At 45.9% G+C, this 26,616-nt stretch overlaps 1 protein-coding gene across 16 annotated transcripts in view; it reads left to right on the top strand.

Annotated features, from left to right (window-relative positions):
* Positions 1-26,616, top strand: part of KIF1B (kinesin family member 1B) — a gene marked incomplete at its 3' end in the record, with an annotated part of 308,482 nt that overhangs the window by 109,824 nt on the left and 172,042 nt on the right. For all 16 annotated transcript variants that reach the window (XM_082274494.1, XM_082274493.1, XM_082274505.1 and 13 more), the window contains exons 3-5: positions 15,276-15,352; positions 19,356-19,535; positions 20,647-20,712. In XM_082274494.1, coding sequence (XP_082130620.1) covers positions 15,276-15,352; positions 19,356-19,535; positions 20,647-20,712 — 323 coding nt within the window. The remainder of the gene's footprint in view (positions 1-15,275; positions 15,353-19,355; positions 19,536-20,646; positions 20,713-26,616) is intronic.

Below are 26,616 nucleotides of genomic sequence, written 5' to 3'. Positions count from 1 at the left end.
AATTTGTCTAATACCAGCGCCCTGGCTACTTTGTTTCATTACATTTACCATGATCAGGAGCTGTATGTGTGACCCTTCTCAACATATCATTATCTTCAATGTAGAAGAAGTGTAATACAATGTATGACTCGGAGCAGAAAATATGAATCTGCTTCAGCGCTTTCTGAGTTATTTCACTTGAGTGTTGTCACCAGCTGCAATCTCCAACATTCTGAACCATGGTGTGATAATAAAAGGGGAAGTTCATGTTGCTTTCACACAATAATGCCAGTTAAGATATCTTCATGTCATGTATATATTAAGACAATGTAGGTGAATAGGATTCATTTGTATACCAAGGAGCAACTTATTATTAGGATCAGCAGCTTTTCAGCCATCCATCTTTCATCTTCAACCCTTGTTTAGCTATAAAAGTCGCACACACAGCATGTAGATTTATTGTTGGTGTGTGAGAGTAAACATCATGGTTAGTAGCTGCTGATAAACTCTCTGAAATAAAGGAAGGAAGAGAGATTTCTGTACATTAGCCACCTGCTAATCAATATTTAAACAAGGTGGGAGGTTTCAACTACAGAGAGTGAAAGCATGAAAAGATGTACAGTATCTCACAAAAGTGAGTACACCCCTCACATTTTTGTAAATATTTTATTGTACTCACTTTTGTTGCCTGCGGTTTAGACATTAATGGCTGTGTGTTGAGTGAGTTATTTTGCAAGGAAAAGCAAATTTAGGGCTCTTTCACATGGAGCGGACTGCATTGCCATCCGCTCCGGCACTTTTTTTTTTTTCACGGAGTGGATGACACTTGTGTCATCCGCTCCGTATGTCCGCATATCATCCCATCCGTTTGCGGATGATATACGGACATAATGTAAGTCTATGGGCATTGCGGATGTCAGCGGATGACACCGCTGACATCCGATTTTGCTTCCTTTCCGTTTTTTGAACGGAGGAAAAATAGGGTTCTGTTCCATTCCAAAAAACGGAACAGAACTGAAAGGAAGAAAATCGGATGTCAGCGGATGGTATTCCGCTGACATCCGCAGTGCCATTGACTTACATTATGTCCGTATATCACCCGCAAAAAATAGGATGATTTGCGGACATACGGAGCGCCCGTGTGAAAGAGCCCTTACACTGTTATACAAGCTGTACACTCGCTACTTTACATTGTAGCAAAGTGTCATTTCTTCAGTGTTGTCACATGAAAAGATATATATTAAAATATTTACAAAAATGTGAAGGGTGTACTTACTTTGTGAGATACTGGGTGTTGCAAAATGAGAAGAGACATTGACAGGTTCGGGGTTGCAGTAAAGTAGAAAACACAGATAGTGACTTCGCCGCAAAGGACTTAAAACGTATTTAATTAAAGAAAATTCAGCTGTAAGTGATAATTTTTATTGCAGTAACCCATAGCAGCCAATTAGAATCCATTTTGTACCGGCCAGATTGCAGCAGAGTAAATTCCGATTGGCTGCTGTATGCTACAGTGGTTAAAGTGGTTGTAAATCTAAGACATGACATATGGACAAAGCATATCCTTGTATAGTGTGTACTTGTGACAGTCCAGAGCACTTATGCGCCTTCAAAATTGTGCGATTTCCCAATTTCCATTGTGACTTAAGGCAACTTTCATGCAATTCTGATGCGACTCTGGATGAGTATGAATTTGTTGTGACTCTGGCTTTGTCCAATGTGATTGTTTTTGCTCTACAAAGTCGCACACAAGTTGCTTGTATATCATGCAGGTGTGACTTTTGAGGGTTTACATTAAAGTCTATGGCCCTCAAGTCGCATGAAAGTCATACTAAAGTAGTGCAGGAACTACCTTTAAGTGATACTTAAGTCTTATTTTTTTTTTTTGGCTAAAAATAACAAACATCTTATACTTACCTGCTCTGTGCAGTTGGTTTTGCACAGAGCAGCCCCAATCCTCCTCTTCTCTGGTCCCCCGCCGGTGCTCCTGGCTCCTCCCCTCTGCCAAGTGCTCCCACAGCAAGCAGCTTGCTATGGGGGCACCCGAGCCAAGCCGCTGCTCCGTGTGTCCATTCAGATACGTAACCGTGGCTCGGCCCTGCCCCCTCTCTCCCCTCATTGGCACCTGTTTCTGTCTCAGCCAATCAGGAAGGAGAGTGCCTGGACTTTGTGGCTCTCATGTAACATTGCAGGATCCAGAGGGAGCTTGGGTATAAGGGGGGGGGGTACTGCATAGAATGCATTAAGATAAAAAATCCTTCTGCCTTTAGAACCCCTTTAAAGTCACTGTGACTTTAAGTCGCACATATATGAACAGTACTCATTGGGAAACCTGGGGTGTGACTTGTCATGCAACTTTGACTGTTGACAAGTTTTCATGACACCAAGAGAAAAATGGTGACAGAGGAGGGACCTCCAGCAGATTGTCAGCCTCAGCTCTGTTCCTGTGAGCTGTGTGAAGGGGGTGTGTCCCTTCCCTCCAATCAGCTCTCAGAGCTCTCCTCACTGAGCTCTGCAGTGTGTAATCCCAGCTCTTCACCCTCTTTTTTTTATGCCAGTATAAATTCTGCACTTTAAACAAATGCAGAGACCTTTCAAAAACTGCCACCTATTATTTTCATTTACAAAGAAACCCCATACATAAATTTTTCCTGCAGTTTTATAACTGGACCAGTGATTTCAAAGCAGCTTCCTCTTCCTCCAATGGTGTTGGCAAAGGGGTGCGGCATTCATCCGGGACTGAGCAATGTCCCATAATGATTTATGATTGGTGCCCAGTCTTGGAGAACTGTGAGCCCAGGCTTTGTGATAGTGGCGCCCATTGGTGCCCAGTCTTGGAGAACTGTGAGCCCAGGCTGTGTGATAGCGGCGCCCCCTGGGGGACATGTAAATGACAGGTTTGGCTCACAGGAAATAGGCAGGAGTGACTGTCATTCTGCCTGAAGAGGACAACGCTGGAGCATGGAGAGGTTAAATATAATTATTACAGGAGAGGGGACTGTTAGAGTCACAATATTTCAGGGTGAGGCATGCAGAGACTTGTAGTTCCACGAATACTGCAGAGTCATAGCTTGTCTGGACTAAGGAAAGCCACAATGGAAGCCATCCTCTTCCTATGCTCAGTGTGCAGCCTGTGCTTAAGAGGTTAAGCGTCTGCCTGCAGGAACCAGGCCGGGTATAATGGAATCCTTCTGGAGCTGGTGGTTTCCGTTCAGCCCTCCTCTCAGTGGCTGAGCGTTTAATTACAGCTGAGGTGGCAGATTCAAGAAACTTTCTTTCCTCTTGTTTGCAAACAGAGAATTTAATTACAGCCCCGCAAATAAGAAAACTACCGGAGCGGACACCATGAGAGGCACCATCCTTTCCACAGACCTGTCTTTACAGTGGCGCTGCGCCACGCATATTTAAACATCGCTCTGCTGGTATCCAGTGCCTCTGATGAAGCCAAGCCAACGAAGGAGCAAAGGGGCTGAAATCAAGCTGCCAGTAAACATTAGTATTGTCTTTTGTGTTCTATTCTGCATGGCCTGCTCATTTGCTAGGATAATCTCTGATTCCTGCTTCTACTGTAGCACTACTCCCATGGGAGCTGCTGGTTACGGGTTCCCCTGGGTTACCCATAGCAACAATTTGACAATGTAGCATATCCTAAGTGCTTGGCTCAGTCAGAAAACAGTCCATTTTTTGTTGATTTATTTGAGAACTTGGATAGGAGAAGTGATGAGTGGGATACTCCAACTGAATAACTGCACAATTTGCTGGGACTTCTGATTAACACTGGATGCGGCAAGGCCGCTGCTTCACCTTGCCACTTTAGTGAAGAAGAATCAACTGCACTGTGAATCACTCTTCAGGGTCCTGCTCGGCACCCCCTTTGTGCCTACTCTTCAGGTTTCTATACGGCACCCCCTTTACTCTGACACTCTGTGTGAGCTGACCCCTTGATCCTCTGACTTCAGTGGAGTGGTCCCCCTTCCTGGCAAGTCCCCTGCTGCTCACGGACACTGCTTTTCTCGAAAAGACTCTGCCAGCAGCTCCACTGTCAGCTTCACTGGATCCTCTGCAGCTCAGCCCCACACCTGGTTCACTAGCCTGACTGCCCAAGACCACTTTCCCCATGCAACAGGAGGAGAGACAGCCGTCCACCTCCTCCTGGGACTCTGCTTCCCGCCAAAGACACCCTGTCACATGTTCCCCCAGGCTTTATGAGCAATCCCAGCATGCACTGCAAGAGTGCCCTCCCACTGGGACTCTCACAAAAGCCAATGTGTCACTGGCTAGGTTTCCTCCACTGTCCAACATGCTCCCCCTATTGGATGCAGTGGGGACACTCCCTTAGACCCAGTGAATCACACCTGGAAACATGCAACAGGCAACCTAACAGATCAGGCTCCCCTGATAAGGAGCATAAGATGCTTTTACCTAGCACCTACCTAGGAGGGTGCTACACTACAATTTGCACCAGCCTTAGGCTAGGTTCGCATCTATGTGGGTGGTTCACGCTGCGAGTTCACACCTGTTCCTGCAGCCGCAACCACCTACACAGAAAAACACACTGGATGCGTGCGGGTGCCATTAATCCTAATGGCATCCCGCTTGTACTGGAAGTCACTCCACTGCACTTGCGATTTCTATAGGCACTTTTCCACTGCATGGAACCGAACGGTTTGGCTCGCTTTTGTGCTTTTCCAGTGCTGGTACCGCATAGTACGGTGTAGGAACGGTTCGGTACGGTACGGTACGGCGGCGCTTTTCCACTGCATGGAACGGAACGGTACGGCTCTCAAAAACAGTACCACCTCGATTGTGGTTCCAAGAGGTACCATACCGGTACCATATCCCACAATCCTTTGCATGCAGTCACTACTAGCCACTGATTGGTCAGAGAATCCCACCCACTTAACTTTAGTGCTACTTTAGTGGAAAAGCAAACCATACCATACCGAACCGTTCCAACACCGTACCATGCGGTACCAAGCAGTGGAAAAGCAAACTGGGCCAAGCAGGGCCGAGCCAGTACTTGCAGTGGAAAAGTGCCAAAATATGCTGTAGGGACCTTTTCCCTGCGTTTCAGGAGACACGGCAGCCTGCGAGAAACACGGCTCGCAGAGCTGTATATATGTCAGTCTAGCCTTAATCAAATGTAGCGTAAAGGAGATTGTACAATCGGTTTGTTACACACAAAGCACACAGAAGATCTAGTCCAGGTTTTAGAATGTTTCTAATACAAATAGAAAGTGATCAGTAAGAAGGTAAATCTGACAAAGACAATAATAAGGTTACAAACACGCTGACCTTTTACTGGACGAGTCAAGATTATAACCGTGCCAGTGGGCCATTGAGTGATTGAACGGGGAACTCGGGGCTTATGACGCTTTATTCCGCCACCCCCCCCCCACCCCCCCTCCCTCTTTAGTCTCTCCAGCTGACTGGATAGGTTTCATAATTTTAAATGCTTATAACACCCACTGCAGATCTTTTTAATTGGCTCTGAATTGTATGTAAGTACCGGACACCTGCAGAGGAGTGAATGGTGTTGTAGAGCAGCTTATGACAACACCGGTGTCCTTTGTAGTGTTGTATGGTATAAATGACAATTGGTTTAATTAGCAGATCAGCCCATGGATGTGGGCAGACAGTGCCCGCTGTAGCCGGAGCTGTGAGTCAGACGGAAGGAGTGCTTGTGTGTACTGGGCACCAGGAATCCTACTCTCCTCTCTCTGAGAAACAGAATGTTCAGAGTGAGTCACCATTATCCCTAATCCTTTCTATCCCTAGATCTGCAGCTGCTACCACCACCACCACCACCGTCCCCAGGGGAGGGGGGCCTGCTGCCTGGTAACCGAGCTTCTCCATACTACTGCTATTTATACCCTGCATCTGTGTCAGGCTTTCCTGCTGTGCCAGGCCTGATCAGCAACAGGTCACCCGGGCTCTTTTATATTGACTTTTATTTATTAAAGCTGAACTACTGTAGAAAATTAAAAAAAAGATTTGCACGTGCAATAGGTCCTCCTCCCTACATCAAAGGGTTAACTTCTCATTTTGCTTAGGGGATGATAGATTAGGTCAGGGCATCCCAAACTTTTTTGGGCCGAGACCTGGTTCACATGTATGCGGGTTGGCGGCCCACATTTGCACAGGCATAGCAGCCCATTGATTTGAATGGGCTGCTATGCCCTCATTTTCCGCAGAAAAAAAGGTGCATGCAGCATTTTAAAAAATCCAGTGGCCCTGAAATCCATCCTGCTTTTGCACTATGGGACTTACTTGCAGTTCCTGCACTGGCAAGCTTTCTGTGTTTTTAATATGTGGGCCCAGCATTTAAGAAAATGCAGTGGCCGTGCAATCCATCCGGCTTTTGCACCATGCGACTTACCTGCAGTTCCTGCACTGGCAAGCTTTCTGCATTTTTATATACGTGGGCCCAGCATTTAAAAACACAGTTTGCATGTGCAGGAACTGCAGGTAAGTCGCATGGTGCAAAAGCAGGATGGATTTCACGGCCACTGGATTTTTTAAAATGCTGCATGCACCTTTTTTTAGCAGAAAACGCAGGCATAGCAGCCCATTCAAATCAATGGGCTGCTATGCCTGTGCAAATGTGGGTCACCAACCAGGCCTAAAATAAGCCATCAAGCAGTGTCTGGCCTACCTGGCGACTGGTCCTGGCACTCAGCTCCGTTGCGATGCACTGCACTCTGATAACGGCCGACTCCCGTACAGAACAGCGCACATGGCAAGGGGCGATGTCGGAGCGTGAGTGGAGCTCAAGGCCCGCCTGCCTGCTCGTAATACAGTGCGCTGCTGCCGATGCCTGGGCAGCTCTGACCGCTCTTTATCCGCCGGCGCCCCACTCAGATGCAGCTTGGGAACTCCTGGATTAGGTGATATACTTGCCTTATTCCACACTGGAGCAGGCTTCCTCCTCTTCGAGCGACTGGTCCCTTGCAGCGCCAGGAGAAGGTTATCCAGAAACCCGGGGCGAACATGCCAAACTGCGCCGCCCCCCCCCCAAGATGTTTGAGCATTATGGGTCATCATAAAAATCCCCCCTAAGAAATGAGCATGAATCTGCATGCTTACCCCCTAAAGGATAAATGCCCCCTCCTCCCAATACAAATTTCCCCCCCCCCCCTGCTGAAATCCCCCCTTTGCCCCCAAACCCCCCCCCCCCCCCAGCACAAATGCTCTACCCTTCAAATTTCCCCTCCTAGAAAAAATCCTAGCTCTCCACTCCAAATCCCCCCCTCCCAGCACAAATTCCTCCCCAATCCCCTCTCCTAGCACAAATACCCCCCCATTCATCCCTGCTAGTATGAATCCCCCCCCCCCTCAAAAAAAAATCACCACTCCTAGCACAAATCCTTTCCCCCTCAAATTTCCTCTCCTAGTACACATCCTCTCCTCCCCACTCCTGTTCCCCCTCCCATCACAAATACTGTCCCAATCCCCCCTCCCAGCACAAATTCCTCCCCAATCCCTTCTCCTAGCACAAATACCCCCCATTCATCCCTACTAGTATGAATCCCCCCCCCTCAAAAAAAATCACCACTCCTAGCACAAATCCTTTCCCCCTCAAATTTCCTCTCCTAGAACACATCCTCTCCTTCCCACTCCTGTTCCCCCTCCCAGCACAAATACTGTCCCAATCCCCCCTCCCAGCACAAATTTCCACCACAATCCCCCTCCTAGCACAAATCCCACCCTTCCCAAATGTCTCCTCCTAGCACAAATACCCCCCATTCATCCCTACTAGCACTAATTCCCCCCTCCCCCCTCAGAAAAAAGAAATGTCCCCGCCTAGAACAATTCCCCTCCCCCTCTGTTCCATATTACCTCTTCTAGCATCCCCCCCCCCAATCCCCTCTCCAGGCCGAAGTCTTCTTCCCCCTCCAAACACAAATCCCCCTAAATCACCACTCCTAGCACCCCTCCTTGAACAAATTTCCCCTCCTAGAACAATGCTTTCCCCCTGCCGCCTCCCACATTCCCCCTCCTAACACAGATCATCCCCTCCAATCTCCTTGCGGTGCCCCCCCCCCCCAAACTTTATTTGATATCACAGGGCCCAGGGCAGTCGTCCCTCCTGCCCATCCCTTGTCCAGGCTCTGGTTTCTTGAAGCCTTTTCCCATCTGCCTGGTCGCAGCTTCCTGACGTCATCCTGTACAATGCAGGACCAGGCACCCGCAGAGGAGAGCCAGGAAGCAGGAAGACTGAACCAGGGAACACTACAATGAACATCCTGGTTATATAGCGCGGTAGAGGATTGTGGATTGTCAGAACTGCAAATCTTTTTTGCAGATAAAAATAGGACTAATGACACTTGTTTGGTCAGGTCTATGGGATTCTTTAGGCATTACCTAGATAATATTGTTTTTACATCTCCAATCATTAGCTGAGTCTATAAGGAGAATTACGTTATAACAATGTTACCATCTTTTTTTTTTTTTTTTTGGTGCATTCACAGTGCATGTATCGGGAAATGTTCTGTAGTTCTTTGTTGGACATAATTGGACCCGAAGGTTGTTCTGTATTCCTGTCTTTCATAATGTCAGATTCAGTATCCATCCAAAAGGCACAATACTTGCCTTTAAAGCTAAACTCCAGGCAAACAGATGAAATCTATAGAAGGGAACTGGATTACATAGGAATGGATTTGTATTTCTATCCAATAGGAAAGGATTTGTATTTATATCCATCCAGTCTTAAAATCTGCACAGCTCTATCACACAGGCTGTCTGGCAGGGCAGGGGACTTGGTTATTTGTAACAATATATTTAAATTTCTGCTATTAGAGCCGGTTCACATTAGCGCGACGCGACTCCTTACTACTTCGGGAGGCGACTTGTCAGTCCCGTGCACCACGACTTCGGAGCGACTTGCAGGGACTTCACATAATGGAAGTCTATGCAAGTCGCTCCGAGGTCGACCCCAAAATAGTACAGGACCCTTTTTCTAAGTGTCGCTCCTATTAGAACGGGTCCTGTAGTGGTCAATGGACCGCGAGGGAGCGCGACTTGTCAGGCTGACAAGTCGTCTGACAAGTTGCGCTAATGTGAACTGAGTCTAAAACATACCTAATAAAAAAATAAAAACAAATTTATTCATCAATTTAGGCCATTATGTATTCTGCTACATGTTTTGACACAAAAAAAAAAACCCAATAAGCGTATATTGATTGGTTTGCACAAAAGTTATAGAGTCTACAAACTAGGGGAAATATACTGGAATTTTTATTTATTTTTTATGGTAGTAATGGCGACGGTATTGCGGCAGATAAACTGACACTAACTGACTTTTTTTTGCACTTTTTGGGGACCAGTGACACTAATCAAGTGATCAGTGCTCAAAAATATGCACTGTCACTGTACTAATGACACTGGCTGGGAAGGGGTTAAACATCTAGGGAGATCAAAGGGTTAAATGTTTGCGTAGCCATTGTTTTTGTGTATACAGTGTGCAGCTTTTATTAAAGGATGAGCTTTGCAGGGAAACAAAATTCAGCACATCCCCGCTGACAGGACGGAGCTCGACATTGTTAACATCTGCAGAGCTCCTTCAAGTGTGTTTCTTCGCTGATCAGCAGGTGCCGGCAGACATCCATTGGCTGGCACCCTTTGATGACTAATCACAGCAGTGGTCGCGCGTGCACGTGTCCCCTACCAATTAGTATAGAATCACATAAATATACGTGATTCTGCACTGGACAGCCGTTCTGTAGCAATAAATCTGCTATAGGGCGGTCGGCAACGTGATATATCATTCCTGTGAGATCGCCGTGTAAGCTGGAAATCACTGTAGTAGTCTCTGTAGTGACTATAGTAGTAGTAGTGATTACCGCTCTCTTCCAGGTCCTGTGCCAAGCAACTTCCCTGCTGCTTTCTGAACACACTGGGTTGCAAATACAGCAGGGGAGCCATTCACAGAACACCTTTCATTTTTCTCAGTGTTTTCTTCTCTCCATTAGTTCAAAGTCTAGAATTTAACTGCTTCCGGACCGCTCCGCATTTACTGCGGTAGGCTGGCCAACCTGCGCGAACTGACGTAGCCCTACGTCGGTTGCACGCTTGGTGTTGGGGGCGCTCCCGCCCCCACTAGGCAGCAGGGATGTCGATGCATGGGCCAGTGGCCACGATTGCCGCTGGACACCTGCGATCGCTCCCTGCTGAGAGAGAAGGACGGTCAGCTGTTGTAAACACAGCTGATCGTTCTTCTCCCTGGAATGATCACAGAGTGCCCGTGATCCTTCTATATAGGATCACAGGTCTCTATGGTCATTTCACAAGCCACCCCCCACAGTTAGTAAACACCCCCCTAGGCTCACATTTAACCTTTCGATCACCCACTAGGGTAACCCCTTCCCTGCAGTGACAGTGCATATTTTTAGCACTGATTACTGTAGTAATGTCCCTAGTACCCACAAAAATGTCAGTTAGGGGTCCGATCTGTCCGCTGCAATGTCGCAGTCCCGCTAAAAATCGCTGATCGCCGCCATTACTAGTAAAATAAAAAAATAATAAAATAAAAATTAAATAAATCTTTCCCCTAGTTTGTAGACCTGATAACTTTTGCGCAAACCACTCAAAATACGCTTATTGTGATTTTTTTTTTTTTTTTTTGTAGCAGAATACAAATTGGCCTAAAATGATGACAAATTTTGATTTTTTAATTTTTTTTTGGGAATGTTATGTAGCAGAATGTGAAAAATATTGTTTTTTTTTTTTCAGAATTGTCGCACTTTTTTGTTTATAGCGCAAAAAATAAAAATCGCAGAGGTGATCAAATACCACCAAAAGAAAGCTCTATTTGTGGGGGAAAAAAGGACATTTGGGTACAGTGTGACACAACCGCGCAACTTTAACGCAATGCCAAGTCCCAAAAATGGCCTGGTCATTAAGGGGGCAAAACCTTCCAGTCCAGAAGTGGTTAAACAGCTTGCCTGAGGTTCCAGAAAGCAGGGAGCCAGGAGCTGAAGTTACACTTTGTAAAGCCCAGTGAGAGCTGATGGGAGAGAAGGGACCCCCCCCCCCCACATCACACAGGAACGGAGCTGAGGCTGTCAATCACAGGCTGTGTGCTGGAGATCGCTATCCTGTCATCTTTGTTTTCTTGGTGTCATTAAAACTTGTCAGCAGTAAATCATGCTGTTAGCAGAGGAAGGAGGCAGCAGACAGAAATGACACTATGTACACACTATAGAAGGATATGCTTTGTTCATATTTCATGTCTGAGGTTTACAAATACTTTAATATTACATAATCTATTAGAATATATTTTTTTAAACTAGAGTTTAGTGTCACTTTAAACATCGTCATCCACAGGGAGTGGCAGAATATTGGGCAGAGCGGCCTGTCAGCTCAGGGTAAGTGGCTCACATCGGAGGGTGCAAGTAACATGTACTATTAATAAAATCACAGATAACTCTGGAGAACCTGCAATGGAAAACGCAGGCCTCAGCTCTTCTTTTCTGACTGCTTTGACTTCCTCGCTTGTTCTGTCACACATCGGACGCCTAAAAGGGCAGCAGAGTCTGAAATAGTGCAGCAGTTTGGCAAGTACGGCTATTTCTGGTGGAGCTGAGAGTTCCCGGGAATCACAAGGCCTTGACATCTGCTAGGAAGCTCAGGGTGTACCAGGTGGCAGGCGGGGTGTGTGCGGCCTTTGTACAGCGCCTGCTCTCACCTGTGCCGACTTTCACATTGGTAGCAGGGATTAGTGCTGGGCACTGTGTGCTATGAGCCGGATCTATAAAAGGAGCTTACACAATTTATGACTTCCTGGTCTATATCATGTTCTGCATTGCAGTAGTAATTGTATTCTTGAAGAAATATATTTCACTATACACCCATCAGCCATAGCTTTATGACCACTGACCGGTTAAGTGGGTAACATTGATTATCTCCTTACAGTGACATCTAATAGTCAGTGGGATATATTAGGCAGCAAGTGAACATGTTGTTTCTGAAGTTGATGTGTTCAAAGGAGAAAAAATGGCCATCGCAGTGTGCTGTATATAGAGCTGAGTACAGGCAGTCCCCGGGTTACAAGCAAGATAGGGGCTGTAAGTTTGTTCTTAAAGAGGTTGTAAACCCACTTCACAAACTTTTACCTATAGGTAAGCCTATATTAATGCTTACCTATAGGTGCTATAAATATCTCCTAAACTTGCACCGTTTAGGAGATATTTAGAGTGCATACTGCCGATGACGTCATCGGCGCATGCGCTCTGAAGGAACGGCCACCCGTGCCGTTCCTTCAGAGTCCTATGCCATGAACGGCGGCGCACGCGCGGGAGTGATGTAATCGCGCCTCCGGCCAATCAGATGGCCGGAGGACGCGAACCCGGAAGCAGGACGGCCGGACATGTCAGCCGTTCTGTCGCTGAGGGGGCGGCACGGCGGGGGCCTCGTTTCAAGGTAAGTACTTCATAATGAGCTAGTATGCGATGCATACTAGCTCAATATGCCTTTCTCTTTACAGGGCTTTTTTTTTTCTCGTTTTTTTTAAGTGTGTTTACTTCCTCTTTAAGTCGAATTTGTTTGTTAGTTAAAACAGGTAAATTTTTTTAAGTGTAGCTCCAGCCAAAAGAATAATTTTTAAGTTTTTGGGATAGCATAGGGAAGGGTAACACCCCTGTACCATTTGTTTTGCTGTCTGTGCCCCTGTTCAGAAGATTTCCCCTCACTTTCTGTCTATGACAACTGGATTTTGAGAATTTTGGGTTGTTGTGACAACAAGGATTAGTGATTAAAGAGAAAGTAAATACACCAAAAAAAGAAAAACCCTGTAAGACTAAAGCATAATTAGCTAGTGTGCATCGCATGAAATACTTACCTTAGAACAAAGCCCCCGCAGTGCCGCCCGCTCAGCGACAGGACGGCCGACATGTTCGGCCGTCCTCCTTCCTGGTTCGCTTCCTCCGGCCATCTGATTGGCTAGAGGCGCGATTACATCACTCCCGTGCATGTGCACAGGAGCCTCCGTTCACGGCACAGGGCTCTTAAGGAACGGCACGGGTGGCCGTTCCTTCAGAGCGCATGCGCCGGTGACGTCATCTGCTGCAATAAAAGTAAATATGTCCGAAACATTGCAAGTTTAGGAGATATTTACAGTACCTATAGGTGAGCCTTATTAAAGGCTCACCTATAGGTACAAGTTCTAAGAGAGGGTTTACAACCTCTTTAAGCTTCAGTGGGGACACCTTTTTCCCATGATAACTCTTCTAGGAGAGAATTTCCCTTCCTAGGGGGAGATTTCTCTTCACTTCCTGTTGTCTCCCTCCGTTTGTAAGTAGGAGTCGTTTGTAAGTTGGATGTTTGTAACCCGGGGATCACCTGTAGCTGCAGACCGGTCAGGGTGACCATGCTGACTCATGTCCACAGCCAAAAGTGCCTACAATGGGCTCGTGAACATCAGAAATGGACCACGGAGCAATAGAAGGAGGTGGCCTGGTCTGATGAATCATGTTTTTTTTTTTACATCATGTGGATGGCCGGCTGCGTGTGCGTCACTTACCTGGAGAAGAGATAGTAGGAGAATGCAGTATGGGAAGAAGGCAAGCCGGAGGAGGCAGTGTGATGCTTTGGTCAATGTTCTGCTGGGAAACTTTGGCTCCTGCCATTCATGTGGATGTTCCTTGACACGTACCACCTACCTAAACATTGTTGGTGACCAAGTACACTTCTTCAGGGAAACGGTATTCCCTGATAGCAGTGATCTCTCATCAGAATAATGCACCCTGTCACACTGCAAAAATCGTTTGAGGAACACAACGAGTTTGAGGTTTTGACTTGGCCTCCAAATTCTTCAGATCCCAATCCAACCGAGCATCTGTGGGATATACTGGAAAAACAAATTCAATCCAATTGGATTGGAGGTCCCAACTCGCAACTTACAGGACTTAAAGGATCTGCTAGTGACAGCTTGGTGCCGGATACCACAGCGTACCATCGGAGGTGTAGTGGTGCCCATGCCTCGATGGGTCAGGGCTGTTTGAGTGTCAAAAGGGGGACCGACTCAATATTAGGTGGATGGTCATAAATTTATGTGATTCAAATAATAAAGGGGTTTCAGTTGGCATAGCATATACAGATAGAAGACCGGAAGAGAAGAGGGCTCTACCAAGTAGGGGTGGAAGTTTGCCAGCAAAGGGTAAAGCCAGCCCATGCTTTGCTCATTCCAAGTAACCGGTTTACTCTTATATCTCTCTTTTCTTCTCAATCCCTCTTTCCCCTGGCTGCTGAAAGTTAAAACCAGGTTTCCAGTAGGACTGCCCTGCCCTGCATGCCTGGCTGTTCCTGGTCCCATAACAATGTGCACAGGGTGATGATTTGTAGCAACCCATGACACCCAGATCACGGTAAGGTCATTAGTCATTGGTTGCTGGGCACTTCTGCATTTTGCTCACCAAAGTGTATTTTTTCAATTCCTTAAAATGAAAACTTTTAGTGAATTTCAAGTTATATCTGGGATTCTTTTCCCCCTCTCGGTGGCTCTGCAGGTGAAGTCATCTAGGTTACATCTCCAGGGAAAGTGATATTCCTTCAGGCCAATGGAAATTGGTGGGGGTTGGGGGCGGGAGTTTTAAAGGGTAACTCCACTTTACTGGGGGGGTTAAAAAAAAGTTTGCAAATAGAAAAAAAAGTAATATATACTGTACTATTGCGACAAAACTCATATTGTGATTGAATGTTGTTAAAAATGACTTTCCCTTTTTAATCTGCAGTTCTGTAATTTTCTGTAAAATGCAATATAGCAACCTGGAGGTGTTCTGTACACAGATGGTATATAGAATGCCACCCAGATATGTAATTTCCTGCTTGTGTGTTTGGCTCACTGATTTTCCAAGAAGTCTGCACTAAGATACAAGTCAGATTTTGGGCATCCCCTGCACCAAAAATTTAATTTTTAGTGAGATACTCCCAAAGTAAAATATTGTCTGAAGAAATGCAGTCCCTGCTTCTTTCCTCATTAGAGCCATGCAGGTGCAGCAGGTGATTGATAATTATAAAGTCACTCCCATTCATCTTCATTTTGCAAATGGAAAAAACAAACAGCTATTCGGAATAACAAAAGGTAGAAATCTGCAACAAAGTTTGTTAAAATCCCTCCAATGTGCATAGATAACCCAGAGGGGAAAGTTTTTTTTTTTTTTTTTCCCCCAACAAAAGTGGAGTTATACTTTAACAGTGCCATTATTGCATATTAGATGTATAATATCTACTTTGCAGATGCTAGTCCTGACCCCCTTACTGGCAAAGGTGATTAATTTCCTTTTTCCATTCTCTTCTAGGTATTATTAACCCAAAGAATCCTAAAGAACCAGCAAAAAGTTTCAGCTTTGATTATTCATACTGGTCTCACACTACGGTAAGTGTTCTGTACATTGCTTGCAGCTTGTTCACACTAGACAGTATGTAGTGACATGCGTGATATAATGGGTGACTCGGACTCGATGTGTTGCTTTTTGCTGGACTTCATTTCTGTTGACTCAGCTGGCAGTATGGAGTTCAGCACCACACAGATACGCACAATGCTGCCCTTTATTTCTAATGGCCCACAGTGTAGCTCTTTGGCAAAGTCAGGCCTGATCTCAGATGTGCCACAGTGTGTGTCTAAACATCAGTTCATTTTTAAACCTCTTATAGATGTATCTCACCCAGTGCATCGTTTACAGGCCTTTAAAGTAGTTGTAATGCCTCAAGGTTTTTCACCTTAATGTATTCTTACCTGAGCCCGATCCGATCCAGCAATGTGCATGACCTTTGTGCCGCCTTTCCCCCCAAATCCCCCTTTTTCTTACCTGAGCTCGATCCGATCCAGCGATGTGCACGACCTTTGTGCCGCCACTCCCCCCAAATCCCCCTTTTTCTTACCTCAGCCCGATCCGATCCAGCGATGTGCACGACCTTTGTGCCGCAGCTCCCCCCAAATCCCCCTTTTTCTTACCTGAGCTCAATCCGATCCAGCGATGTGCACGACCTTTGTGCCGCAGCTCCCCCCAAATCTCCCTTTTTCTTACCTGAGCCTGATCCGATCCAGCGATGTGCACGAGTGCAGCGGCTGCAGCAGATTGGACAGATTCACAGCAGCAGGAGCCATTGGCTCCTGCTGCTGTCAATCAAATCCAGTGACGCAGGGGGGGGGGGCAGGGCCGATTCCTGCTGTCTGTGTTAATGGACGCAGCAGCGGGACTCGGGAGTGAGCTGCCGCACGGGTGCCCCCATGGAACGCAGCTTTCCGTGGAGGGACACCAGATGAAGAGGAGGGGTCTGGAGTGTCAGCAGAGCCCCCCAGAAGAAGAGGATCTGGGCTGCTCGTGCAAAAGCATTGCACAGAGCAGGTAAGTATCCACATGTTTGTTATTTTTATTAAAAAAAAAAACAAGAGTCTTCAGCCCCTTTAAATGAACCTTTGGCTTTACTCCATGCTGGACAACAGGTTTACCTAATTCCCCTAACCCCCAGAAGCTCATATTCTCCTTACCTTTGCTCCTCCACTGTTCTTTTTGGTTACCGTAAAAGAAGGAACTTCCAGGTATGGGGGGCACATATGACTCTATACTTTTCTTCCCATGTGACAGCACGGGTACTTGATGATTGGCCCAATGCTGTCATGTGTGGGCAGCAAGAGAAACTTACACAGGACCTATTTCCATTAATGCCAGTGGTTGAACAGTGCGAAGGTGAATGTGGAAGGAAGTTTGGCACAGTTGTTTTTCTTTTCTTTTTTTGTTAAAATGATTCTAAATGAATTTTTTTTAAATAATTATCTGCTCTGTGCAATGGTTTTGCACAGAGCAGCCCTGCTCCTCCTCTTCTCCCGTTCCCTTCTGGCGTTCCTGGCTCCTCCTCTCTTCTGAGTGCCCCCGTAGCCAGCTGCTTATTTTGGGGGCACTCATGCGGGCTAGCTCCTGAGCCACGCTCTGTGTGTTCATTGACACACAGAGCATGGTTCGGACCCGCCCTACGCTCTCTCTCTCCTCACTGGCTGTGATTTGATGCTGTTGCCTTGATCTCCAGTAAGTAGAGAGAGCCAAGAGAGCCACTGCTCCCGGGCACATCGCTGGATCGAGATTGGGCTCAGGTAAGTATAAGGGGTGGGGGAGCTACACACAGAATGCTTTTTACTTTATTGCAAAGAATTTGTTAAGGCTAAAAAATCTTCTACCTTTAGAACCACTTTTAGCTGGACACACTGTCATCAAATTGTAAAAAAAATTTGATGATTAGAAGTTTTAAGGGGAGTACTCGGCGCTTTTCCACTGCATGGAACCGAACGGTTCGGCTCGCTTTTGCGCTTTTCTACTGCATGGTACCGCATGGTACGGTGTTGGAACGGTTCGGTACGGTACGGTGGCGCTTTTCCACTACATGGAACCGAACGGTACGGCTCGCTTAAACAGTACCACCTCGGTTGTGGTTCCAAGAGGGCCGTACCAATACCATATCCCACAATCCTTTGCATGCAGCCTTGACTGTTTGTCACTACTAGCCACTGATTGGTCAGAGAATCGTTGTTATCCCACCCACTTTACTTTAGTGGAAAAGCAAACCGTACCGATCCGTACCGAACTTTTCCAACACCGTACCATGCGGTACCAAGCAGGGCCGAGTGGAGCCGAGTCGGTACTTGCAGTGGAAAAGTGCCACAAGGCTCTGTCCTGGGACCAATCTTGCTAAATTTGTTCATAAATGATATAGAGGTCGTAGTACAATCTCAGTGTTTGCTGACGATACAAAGCAGGGCTATAAGCTCTGGTTCACACTGCACACCGCATCATCAAGCACAGTGATACCATAATCATTAAACCAGGTATTGGTAGTTTTGGCAGTGTGGGCGGTGCCAAGTCCTACTGGAAAATGAAACCAGCATCTCCATAAAGCTGGTCAGCAGAGGGAAGCATGAAGTGCTCTAGAATTTCCTGCTAGAGGGCTGCGCTGACTTTGGACCTGATAAAACACAGTAGACCAAAAACAGCAGATGACATGGCTCCCCAAATCATCACTGACTGGGGAAAATGTTGCATTTCATTTGGAAATCAAGGTCCCAGAGTCTGGAGGAAGAGTGGAGAGGCACAAAATCCAAGTTGCATGAAGTCCAGTGTGTGAAGTTTCCACAGTCAGTGATGATTTGGTTTTGCCCCTCATAACGCCATCCCAAATGGCAGCAAGTCAATCCACTGTAGACTTTCATCAGGACAAGGTGACAGGTGCTTTTTTTTTTTTTTTCCAGGTCTTTAGCCACTTTACCGCTAAGTACTGTAATAGTACTGCGGCAAAGTGGCTCGTTCCCGTCTGACGACGTAGACCTACGTCATCAGACTCCTCCCCTGTAGGCGGCGCTCGCGCACCGCCGCAGGCGCGCTCCCGCTGTTTTCATTCACAGCGGGAGTCGGGCCAGGGGAGGAGCAGCGATCGTCGGGGATCTAGTGTGGAGATCCGCCCGCCTGTGTAAACACAAGCGGGCGGATCTCCTCAGTGACAGGGAGTGACAGATCGGACTGTTCAGCATAGCTGGACATCCGATCTGTCCCTGGCTCACAAAGTCACCCCCCCCCCTACACATCAGTAAGCACCAGGCATACATTAACCCCTCCCTCTCCAATAAAGTTAACCCCTTCCCTGCCAGTGTCATTTTTACAGTAACAGTGCATATTTATAGCACTGATTACTGTAGTAATGTCACTGGTTCCCCCAAAAGTGTCAAAAATGTCAGTCAAGGGTCCGATCTGTCCGCCGCAATGTCGCAGTCCCGCAAAAAAAATCGCAGATCGCCGCCATTACACGTTAAAAAAAAAAAACACCAAAAATGACAAAAATCTTTCCCTTTGTTAGTAAACACAATAACTTTTGCGCAAACCAATCAAAATACGCTTATTGCGATTTTTTTTTTACCAAACATAGGTAGCAGAAAACAAATTGGCCAAAAATTTAAAAAAAAATTGGTTTTTACATTTTTTTTGGCGGGAATTTCATATAAAAAAAATGTGAAAAATATTGTTATTTTCTCAAAATAAACACTCTTTTTTTGTTTATAGCGCAAAAAGTAAAAATCGCACAGGTGATCAAATACCACCAAAAGAAAGCTCTGTTTGTGGGAAAAAAAGGACGTCAATTTCGTTTGGGTACGGCGTCGCACGACCGCGCAATTGTCAGTTAAAGTCGCACAGTGCCGAATCGCAAAAAGTGGCCCAGACGTAAGACAGCAAAATGCTCTAGTGGTAAAGTGGTTAAAAAAACTTCCCTCCAGTGTAGTGAATATCAGATGACTACTTGTGTTTGCCATGGGCTAGCATTATTATTGTTTCAATAATGTATTGATTCTTGTTGCCGGGAGAAACATGCTTAGATAAGATTTGTGTCTCACACAGCCAGAAGATCCTTCCTTTGCATCCCAAAACCGCGTCTACAATGACATTGGAAAGGAAATGCTGGAACATGCCTTTGAGGGCTACAACGTTTGTATATTTGCTTATGGACAGACTGGTGCTGGCAAATCCTATACTATGATGGGCAAGCAGGAGGAGACTCAAGCTGGCATCATTCCCCAGGTATGGCTTCTACGGTTTGTATATGGCAGAAAAAATCCTAAATGTATTCTTACCCTGTTGCATAAAATAAGGAAGGGTTTAAACTTTTGTTGGTAATTTATTACTGTTTGTGTCCTTATTGTTCTCACTTCCTGTCTCAGTGACACTCTGCGTAAGTGAGAGAAAGCTCCTTTAGCAAGGACACAGATAGCAATAAAACCTGAGACGGGTTCTAACACTTCCTCCCTCTGGTCCCCTGCCCTCAAAAAAAAAACAAAAAAAAAAAAAAACCTAGTCCTCCTTCTGCATGGTTTGGTTCCTTCCACTAATTCATGCATAATTAAAATATACGCAAGCAGGCTGGAGGAAACACAGCATGATGCAGTGGGGGGAGCAGACGTTTGACATACTTTGGAGAGTCCAGAGTGGAGGTACTGTAATTCAGGAGGTGTGTTACTGGTCAGATCGCCAGGTGAAAAATGCCTAAAAAAATAAAACTAATACAGCCACCACATCTCATGATTAGTATTAAGCTGCAGTATGATACATTTTTGGTTTTGGCGTTTATTACTGATTTAATATAAATTGATTAATTGTTAGAAGTAGGCTACATCTTTATAGGGTAAGTAGGGTAAGGCCAGCCATACATCTCTGGAACCAGTCGAAATTCAAACCCTTAATGGACAGGCTGAATGTACCTAGTTGAGCCTCCAGGATTCTCTTGCGATTATCACTATCAGCTGCTATAGCCGCTACCAATAATCGCTGTCTTCTCCCATTGGGGGGTGGCTTCCCCCAACCCCCCCGCCAGGAGAAGACAATGGCCCGGCAGGAGGGATTCCCGCATCAACACTGTCTGCGTTGATGGGGGAATCGATTGATTTTCCTTCTTGCTACCCGTGGTTGCAGGACAGAAATTTGCTCTGTGTATGGCCGGCCTAAGAATGTATATGAGTTTACAACTGCTTTAATTTGATTTTATGTGATAGTTCCCGCAATTCAGTGACAGTCTTTACATCCTTTGTGAGGAATTGTCTGCATAGTCATTATCTGCTGTCAGCACTGTGAGCTCATCTGACTACAGCCTGTACTGACTCCTCATTCAGCTTACTGTGTGCTCTTCCTCCCCCAGCTGTGCGAGGACCTTTTCGAGAAAATCAATGACAATAATAACGATGATGTGTCCTTCTCTGTAGAGGTGAGTCCTTCCGGTCTGTATGTTGAATAAGTTGTCCTTGTCCGGTTTGCAGCATCGGATGTCAGAAGTGCACGTTATATATTTTATTAAAATAAATGAGTCATGTTTATGATGTATAATTTAGAAAAAAAGAAATACGTGATACTGCAAGAGAGCTGCCTTTACCAAAGCTCTTGAAGGGTGAAGGCTTCCAAGCCTGTATGGGAGTCCTATATCTATGGAAGAACTCTTGGGGCTGACCAAAGTGTACCCAACAATTACTATGGAAGCATGAAGTCACATAGTGATGATGTCAGATCATATCCAGCTTTATTAAACCCTCACTTAGTACACTGACCACCCCTCTATAATGTTTCACCCAATATAGGCTTAAAAAACATGTACCGTAGAAGAAAGCACTTCTCAAATGCCACCTTGTAATACACCGGCTGGTTTGATTTACTGCTGCCAGGTGCTGGTCTGCTATTAGAATACATCTAACTCAATAGTGGAACTCCAAATGTAATGCAGGAAAGCACCCTGTTAGTGTGTACCACAGTAATGGAAATCCAGAGATCGGCTTCAGCTCCTTTTTCCTCCCATCAGCCATACCCCACTAAAGCATTTTACTCCTTCAGGGCTTAGAGTGATTGTAAATGTTCCCATTTTTCTAAATAACAAACATGTCATACTTACTTTACCTGCTCTGTGTAATGGTTTTGCATAGAGCAGCCTGATCCTCCTACCCCCTCCTCCTTCCTCATTGGCTGTGATTGACAGCAGCAGGATCCAATGGCTGCCACTGCTGTCTCTGAGACAATGAGGAGGGAGAGAGCCGAGAATGCCTCTGCTCTCATTGCTGGATCAAGATCTGGCTCAGGTAGGTATTGGGGGGAGAATGCACAGATTTTTTTTTTAACATTAATGCAGAGAATTCTCCCTTTTAGATTGTAAGCTCTAACGAGCAGGGCCCTCTGATTCCTTTTGTTCCAAATTGTATTGTAACTGTAATGTCTGCCTTCATTTTGTTAAGCGCTGCGCAAACTGTTGGCGCTATATAAATCCTGTATAATAATAATAATTTAGAACCACTTTAATCATAAAGGCATTATGCCCTAAAGGGGTGAATTGCGTTTGCATGGGGGGTTGTCCAGTTTAGGCTTGATCATAGAGAGGAGAGTAAGCTGGTTGTCATGGATCCTGATGCCTGGCTCCCCTCTACCACCTTGGATAGTCTAGCAAGAATCAGCTAAGCACCTCCTGTAGCTGCTGCTTAATGTGGTTATTGCCATAGCGCCAGTGTGAGGCTGCGTTTTAGTCGGTCAGGTGAACTGCATAGATGTTTGTGCATTCTTGACCTGTGCTTGGCCCTGGCTGTCACATTTGCTGCAAAATGCAATTACTCAAAACACAAGCACTCCCCAGCACTCAACCTGACATGCCAACCGAAAGGACCGGTTCATCTTCTTCTAAATTAAAGTAAGAGCAGAAATCTCAATTGCCTATATTTGCAAATAAATGTATAAGCTGCATACTGCAGAAAGTGGACTCTGCATGATATGTACAAATAGCAGAACTGAAGCTGGAAAATTTATAGCTTTAAATAAACTGAGAGCAGGCAGGCATACCTGGAGGCTGCGCTGTTTCGCCCTATGGTGCAATATTATTGCAGAACCTGCGTGTAGATGTAGCTGACGGCCACACATTAAACTCAGCAAAAAGAGAAAATGCCAGTCGCTCAATCAATTTAAAGTTAATGCAAAGGAAAGGGAAATCATTCAGTGCACCATTGAGGCCTTTGTGACCAGTCCACTTTAGGGCACACCATTGTCATCAACAACCAAGGACACTTTTTTTATCTTTGGGGTTGGTTCACTCACCTTATAGCAGGGGTTTCAAACTCTGTTTTATTGCAGGCCGCATTTGTAGTATAGTTGCCCTTAAAGGCCAGTTGTATTTGGGGTGCACTATGTACAGAATGCAGGGTTCAGGAATTTGCTACATATAGAGTGCAGAGTTCAGGATTACGCTGTGTGTAGGGTTCAGGCATGCCCTATGCACAGAGTGCAGAGTTCAGGGGTGCCCTTTGCGCAGAGTGCATGGTTCAGGGGTGCCCTATGTACAGAGTGCAGAGTTCAGGGGTGCCCTTTGCGCAGAGTGCATGGTTCAGGGGTGCCCTATGTACAGAGTGCAGGGTTCAGGGGTGCCCTTTGCACAGTGTGCAACCCCAACAGCCCCCACAAAGATTCCTCACATCTCTACCCTGACCTCCCTATGTAAGCGGCTCTGCCTCGTCTTGCATGGAGATTGTTCTCTCTCTCAGATTTTGGAGATCTATCCCCACCGTGCCTGTCCCATTGTGAGTGTGTGCAGGGGTCTGTTAAGGGTTTGCCTCACCTTGCATGGAGATTGTTCTTTCTCTCAGATTTTGGAGATCTATCCCCACCGTGTCCGCCCCATTGTGAGTGTGTGCAGGGGTCTGTTAGGGATTTGCCTTGTCTTGCATAGAGATTGTTCTTTCTCTCAGATTTTGGAGATCTGTCCCCACCGTGTCCGCCCCATTGTGAGTGTGTGCAGGGGTCTGTTAAATTCAGAGAAAAGCTGTCCCAGTGACAGCGGGGAGCGGGAGAGGAGGGTGAGAGCCAGAGGTGAAGGAATAGAGTTCCACCCTGTTCTGGTGTGTGAGGGCCACCTGACAAGGCCTGGCAGGCCAGATTCAGCCTTGTGTTTAACACGTGCCTTATAGCAATAATAAAGCTAATCTTGCCGGTTGGGAGTCTCTTAGACAGATATGTGAAATTGGAAACAAGGGATGGTGAAAACTGCGCTCCAATGGGCAGTTACTGTACGTGTTTTAGTGGCCAATATTAAAGCCGCAATGCTCATAAGGACCAATCAGATTCCATCTGTGCTTTTCCTGATTCAGTTTAGAAAGACAAATTCTGATTGGTAGATCTGGGCATTGTGGTAACTTTTTTAGAAATAAGCCCAGGCGAAGACTTTTTACTTAGTGTAGTAAAATCTACAGATTTCTCTTTTCGTAACTGCAAGTGCCATCCTGGGATTTTATTTTCTCCTGCTGTGCGTGGGCAGATCCTGAGCATATTATAACTCAGACACTCTAAACTAGGGAAAAAAAAGGGCTCATCCAATGATGAAAAATAGCACCCCCAGGTCTGTTATATGTAAAGCCTTTTGTGCACTGGGGCCTACAGGAACACCGCATCCCTCCCAGTGCTTTAGTGCACCTAGGAGGGAAAGGTACAACATTCAGCACAGCTACAGGGTGACCTGCCTTCCCGAACCTTGTTCCTGAACAGACAGGACCCTTAATGCCGGTACCATTCAGTATAACGGTCAGCTCCAAGCTGTTGCCGCCTGCCATAGAGAGGCTGCCCGCAGCAGGGCTGGATCATGCTGCACCTGTCCCTCCTGGGCACGCTGCTGCTGAATGCCCCATTGAACAAGGGGTCTTCGATGTGCTGCCAATCAGTATGATGCACTGAAGGGAAGGGGAAACACATAGTTTGTAAAGTTGTCATATCCTGGGCTGCATATCAGCTGCTCTTCCCTGATAAGGGAAGGGAAGTAAGAGTGTTCATTTGTTACATCACAGCAAACCTTGCACTAAAATTGCCAAGTCTGCTTATTTATTTGGGCTCCCTTCCCCCATCCCCTAACTCTTGACAAATAAAGGGAAAAAATCACCAAAAAAAAAAAATCACCCATGGGAGAAGAAAGTTAATTATCATTACCTAATCCTCACTTTCACCCGTGAGGACTATGCAATGGTGATGTCAGTGTTCTTTGGGAGATATCTTGGGAAATGCAGAGTAGCTCAAATCTCATGAGAAGGTGCTACTAGCACTGTACTGTAGCATCATCTTGCTGGATCTGGGCTACATTGGAATATTGCATGAAGAAAGCTGACAACGCCCCCTGCAGTATGGAAGTGGGGATGAGGGGAAGGTAAGTGTTTTGATTAACATTTTTCCCCCTGCAGGTGTTTTTTTTTTAATTTTTCTCTTACTTCCTCTGACAGTCGCCTCCCATTCATACAGTCTTCATGATTGGGTATCGGCCTTCTCCGCAGGAGCAAGCTAGGCAGTAATTTTGTTAATACAACAAACATTAACATATAGACACACCCACAGGAGGCCGTCCCTCTGGCCAATATCCTCCAGCCAGTACCACTCTAATCCAGTTATGTAGCAAGCAGTCCATGAAAAACCGTCAACCCCCAAAGAGAGGGGCGGGGGCGGCGACTGTCAGAGGACTCAGAGAAAATAATTTTACGGTAAGATTTTACAAAAATTATATTTTCTCTTCTGCCCTCTGACAGTTCCTTCCCATTCATACAGTCTTCACGATTGGAGAAGGCCAATACCCAATCGTGAAGACTGTATGAATGGGCGGCGACTGTCAGAGGAATCAGAGAAAATAATTTTACGGTAAGATTTTACAAAAAAAATTTTTTTTCATTTACTTTGCTTCAGATTAACTAAGGGAGGAGACCTTTGAAGCTGAGTGTGCCTTGCATGTAGTGCACAGTTCATTTTAAGTAATTTTATTAGCTCATTTCAGTGACCCAATTTTTAGTTACACCAGAGTTCTTTTTTTAAGATCCATTAGTAACATGGCAGCTAAATCTGTTTGTTATGAACAATATGCCCATCCACTTCAACTTCCATAAGTGTGAATGAGAGCTGAGGGCTCCTGTGGGGTTCTGAAGGCTCCAGGGTCTCCCATGAGCTGTCACAGTGACCCATTGCAATAGATGGATAGCAGAGAGTTTGTTGATTTCAGACTCCTTGTTATAAGCCGGGGTCTCTCTGTTCAGCAGTGGAGAGTGCGATGTCAGCATTGTAAACATACATTATTTATGGGAATTGATTCCCTTTAAAATCAATATCAAGCTGAGAACACTTCATCAAGATCTCTGAAGGCATTTTGTGTTGTACAACAAGCTCAAATATTTCTACAAAATCTCACATTTTAAATATACATAGATGTAGTTGTAGATAGGGAAAGGAGCAGAGTCCCCCCAGCAGGCAGTACAGAGTATGTCATTAGATAGAGGGTGCCCTTTGGCATTACCCAGCCCAGACCCTATCTGCTTGAAGCTTGCAGGAGTTTGAGGCTGTCTGTGGATCAGTCCTCCAGCATCACAGGGGTATATCAGGAGATTAGTGTCACCTTGTAGGTAGAGCAGAGTTCTTCACACGGGCTCTTTACTGTTAAGCACAATGTTTTGGGGAAATGGGTTAGAGGAGGTGGTCCTATTCAGGCCTTACTTTGCTTTTGTCCAGAACAATAAAGTTTTACAACAATTTCATGGGGTGCCTTTGGTTCTTTTCCTTGGCCAGCACGGAGTATGTCAGGAGATGAGTCTGACAGTTGTTGGTGGAGCATTCCAACAGTTCAGGGAATTTGATAAAATGAGTGCGAAGTTTAATAGGAAAGAATTGTGAACTTGCAAGTTGGGTGGAGTCCTCCAGCAGCACAGAGTATGTCAGTAGGTGAGTGTAAAGTTGTGGGTGGAGCAGAGCCCTACAGTAACACAGAAGCAGGTCAGTAGATACGTGTAAAGTTGTAGGTAGAGCAGAGCGCTCCAGCAGCACAGAGTATGTCAGTAAATGAGTGCAAAGTTGTGGGTGGAGCAGAGTCGTCCAGCAGCACAGAAGCATGCCTGTAGATGTGTGTAAAGTTGTGGGTGGAGCAGAGTCCTCCAGCAGCACAGAAGCATGCCTGTAGATGTGTGTAAAGTTGTGGGTGGAGCAGAGTCCTCCAGCAGCACAGAAGCATGCCTGTAGATGAGTATAAAGTTGTGGGTGGAGCAGAGTCCTCCAGCAGCACAGAAGCATGCCTGTAGATGTGTGTAAAGTTGTGGGTGGAGCAGAGTCCTCCAGCAGCACAGAAGCCATG

The sequence above is a fragment of the Pelophylax lessonae genome (assembly GCF_965119305.1).
Source record: "Pelophylax lessonae genome assembly, chromosome: 12".
NCBI lineage: Eukaryota > Metazoa > Chordata > Amphibia > Anura > Ranidae > Pelophylax > Pelophylax lessonae.
This window is presented reverse-complemented; position numbering and strand designations above follow the sequence as displayed.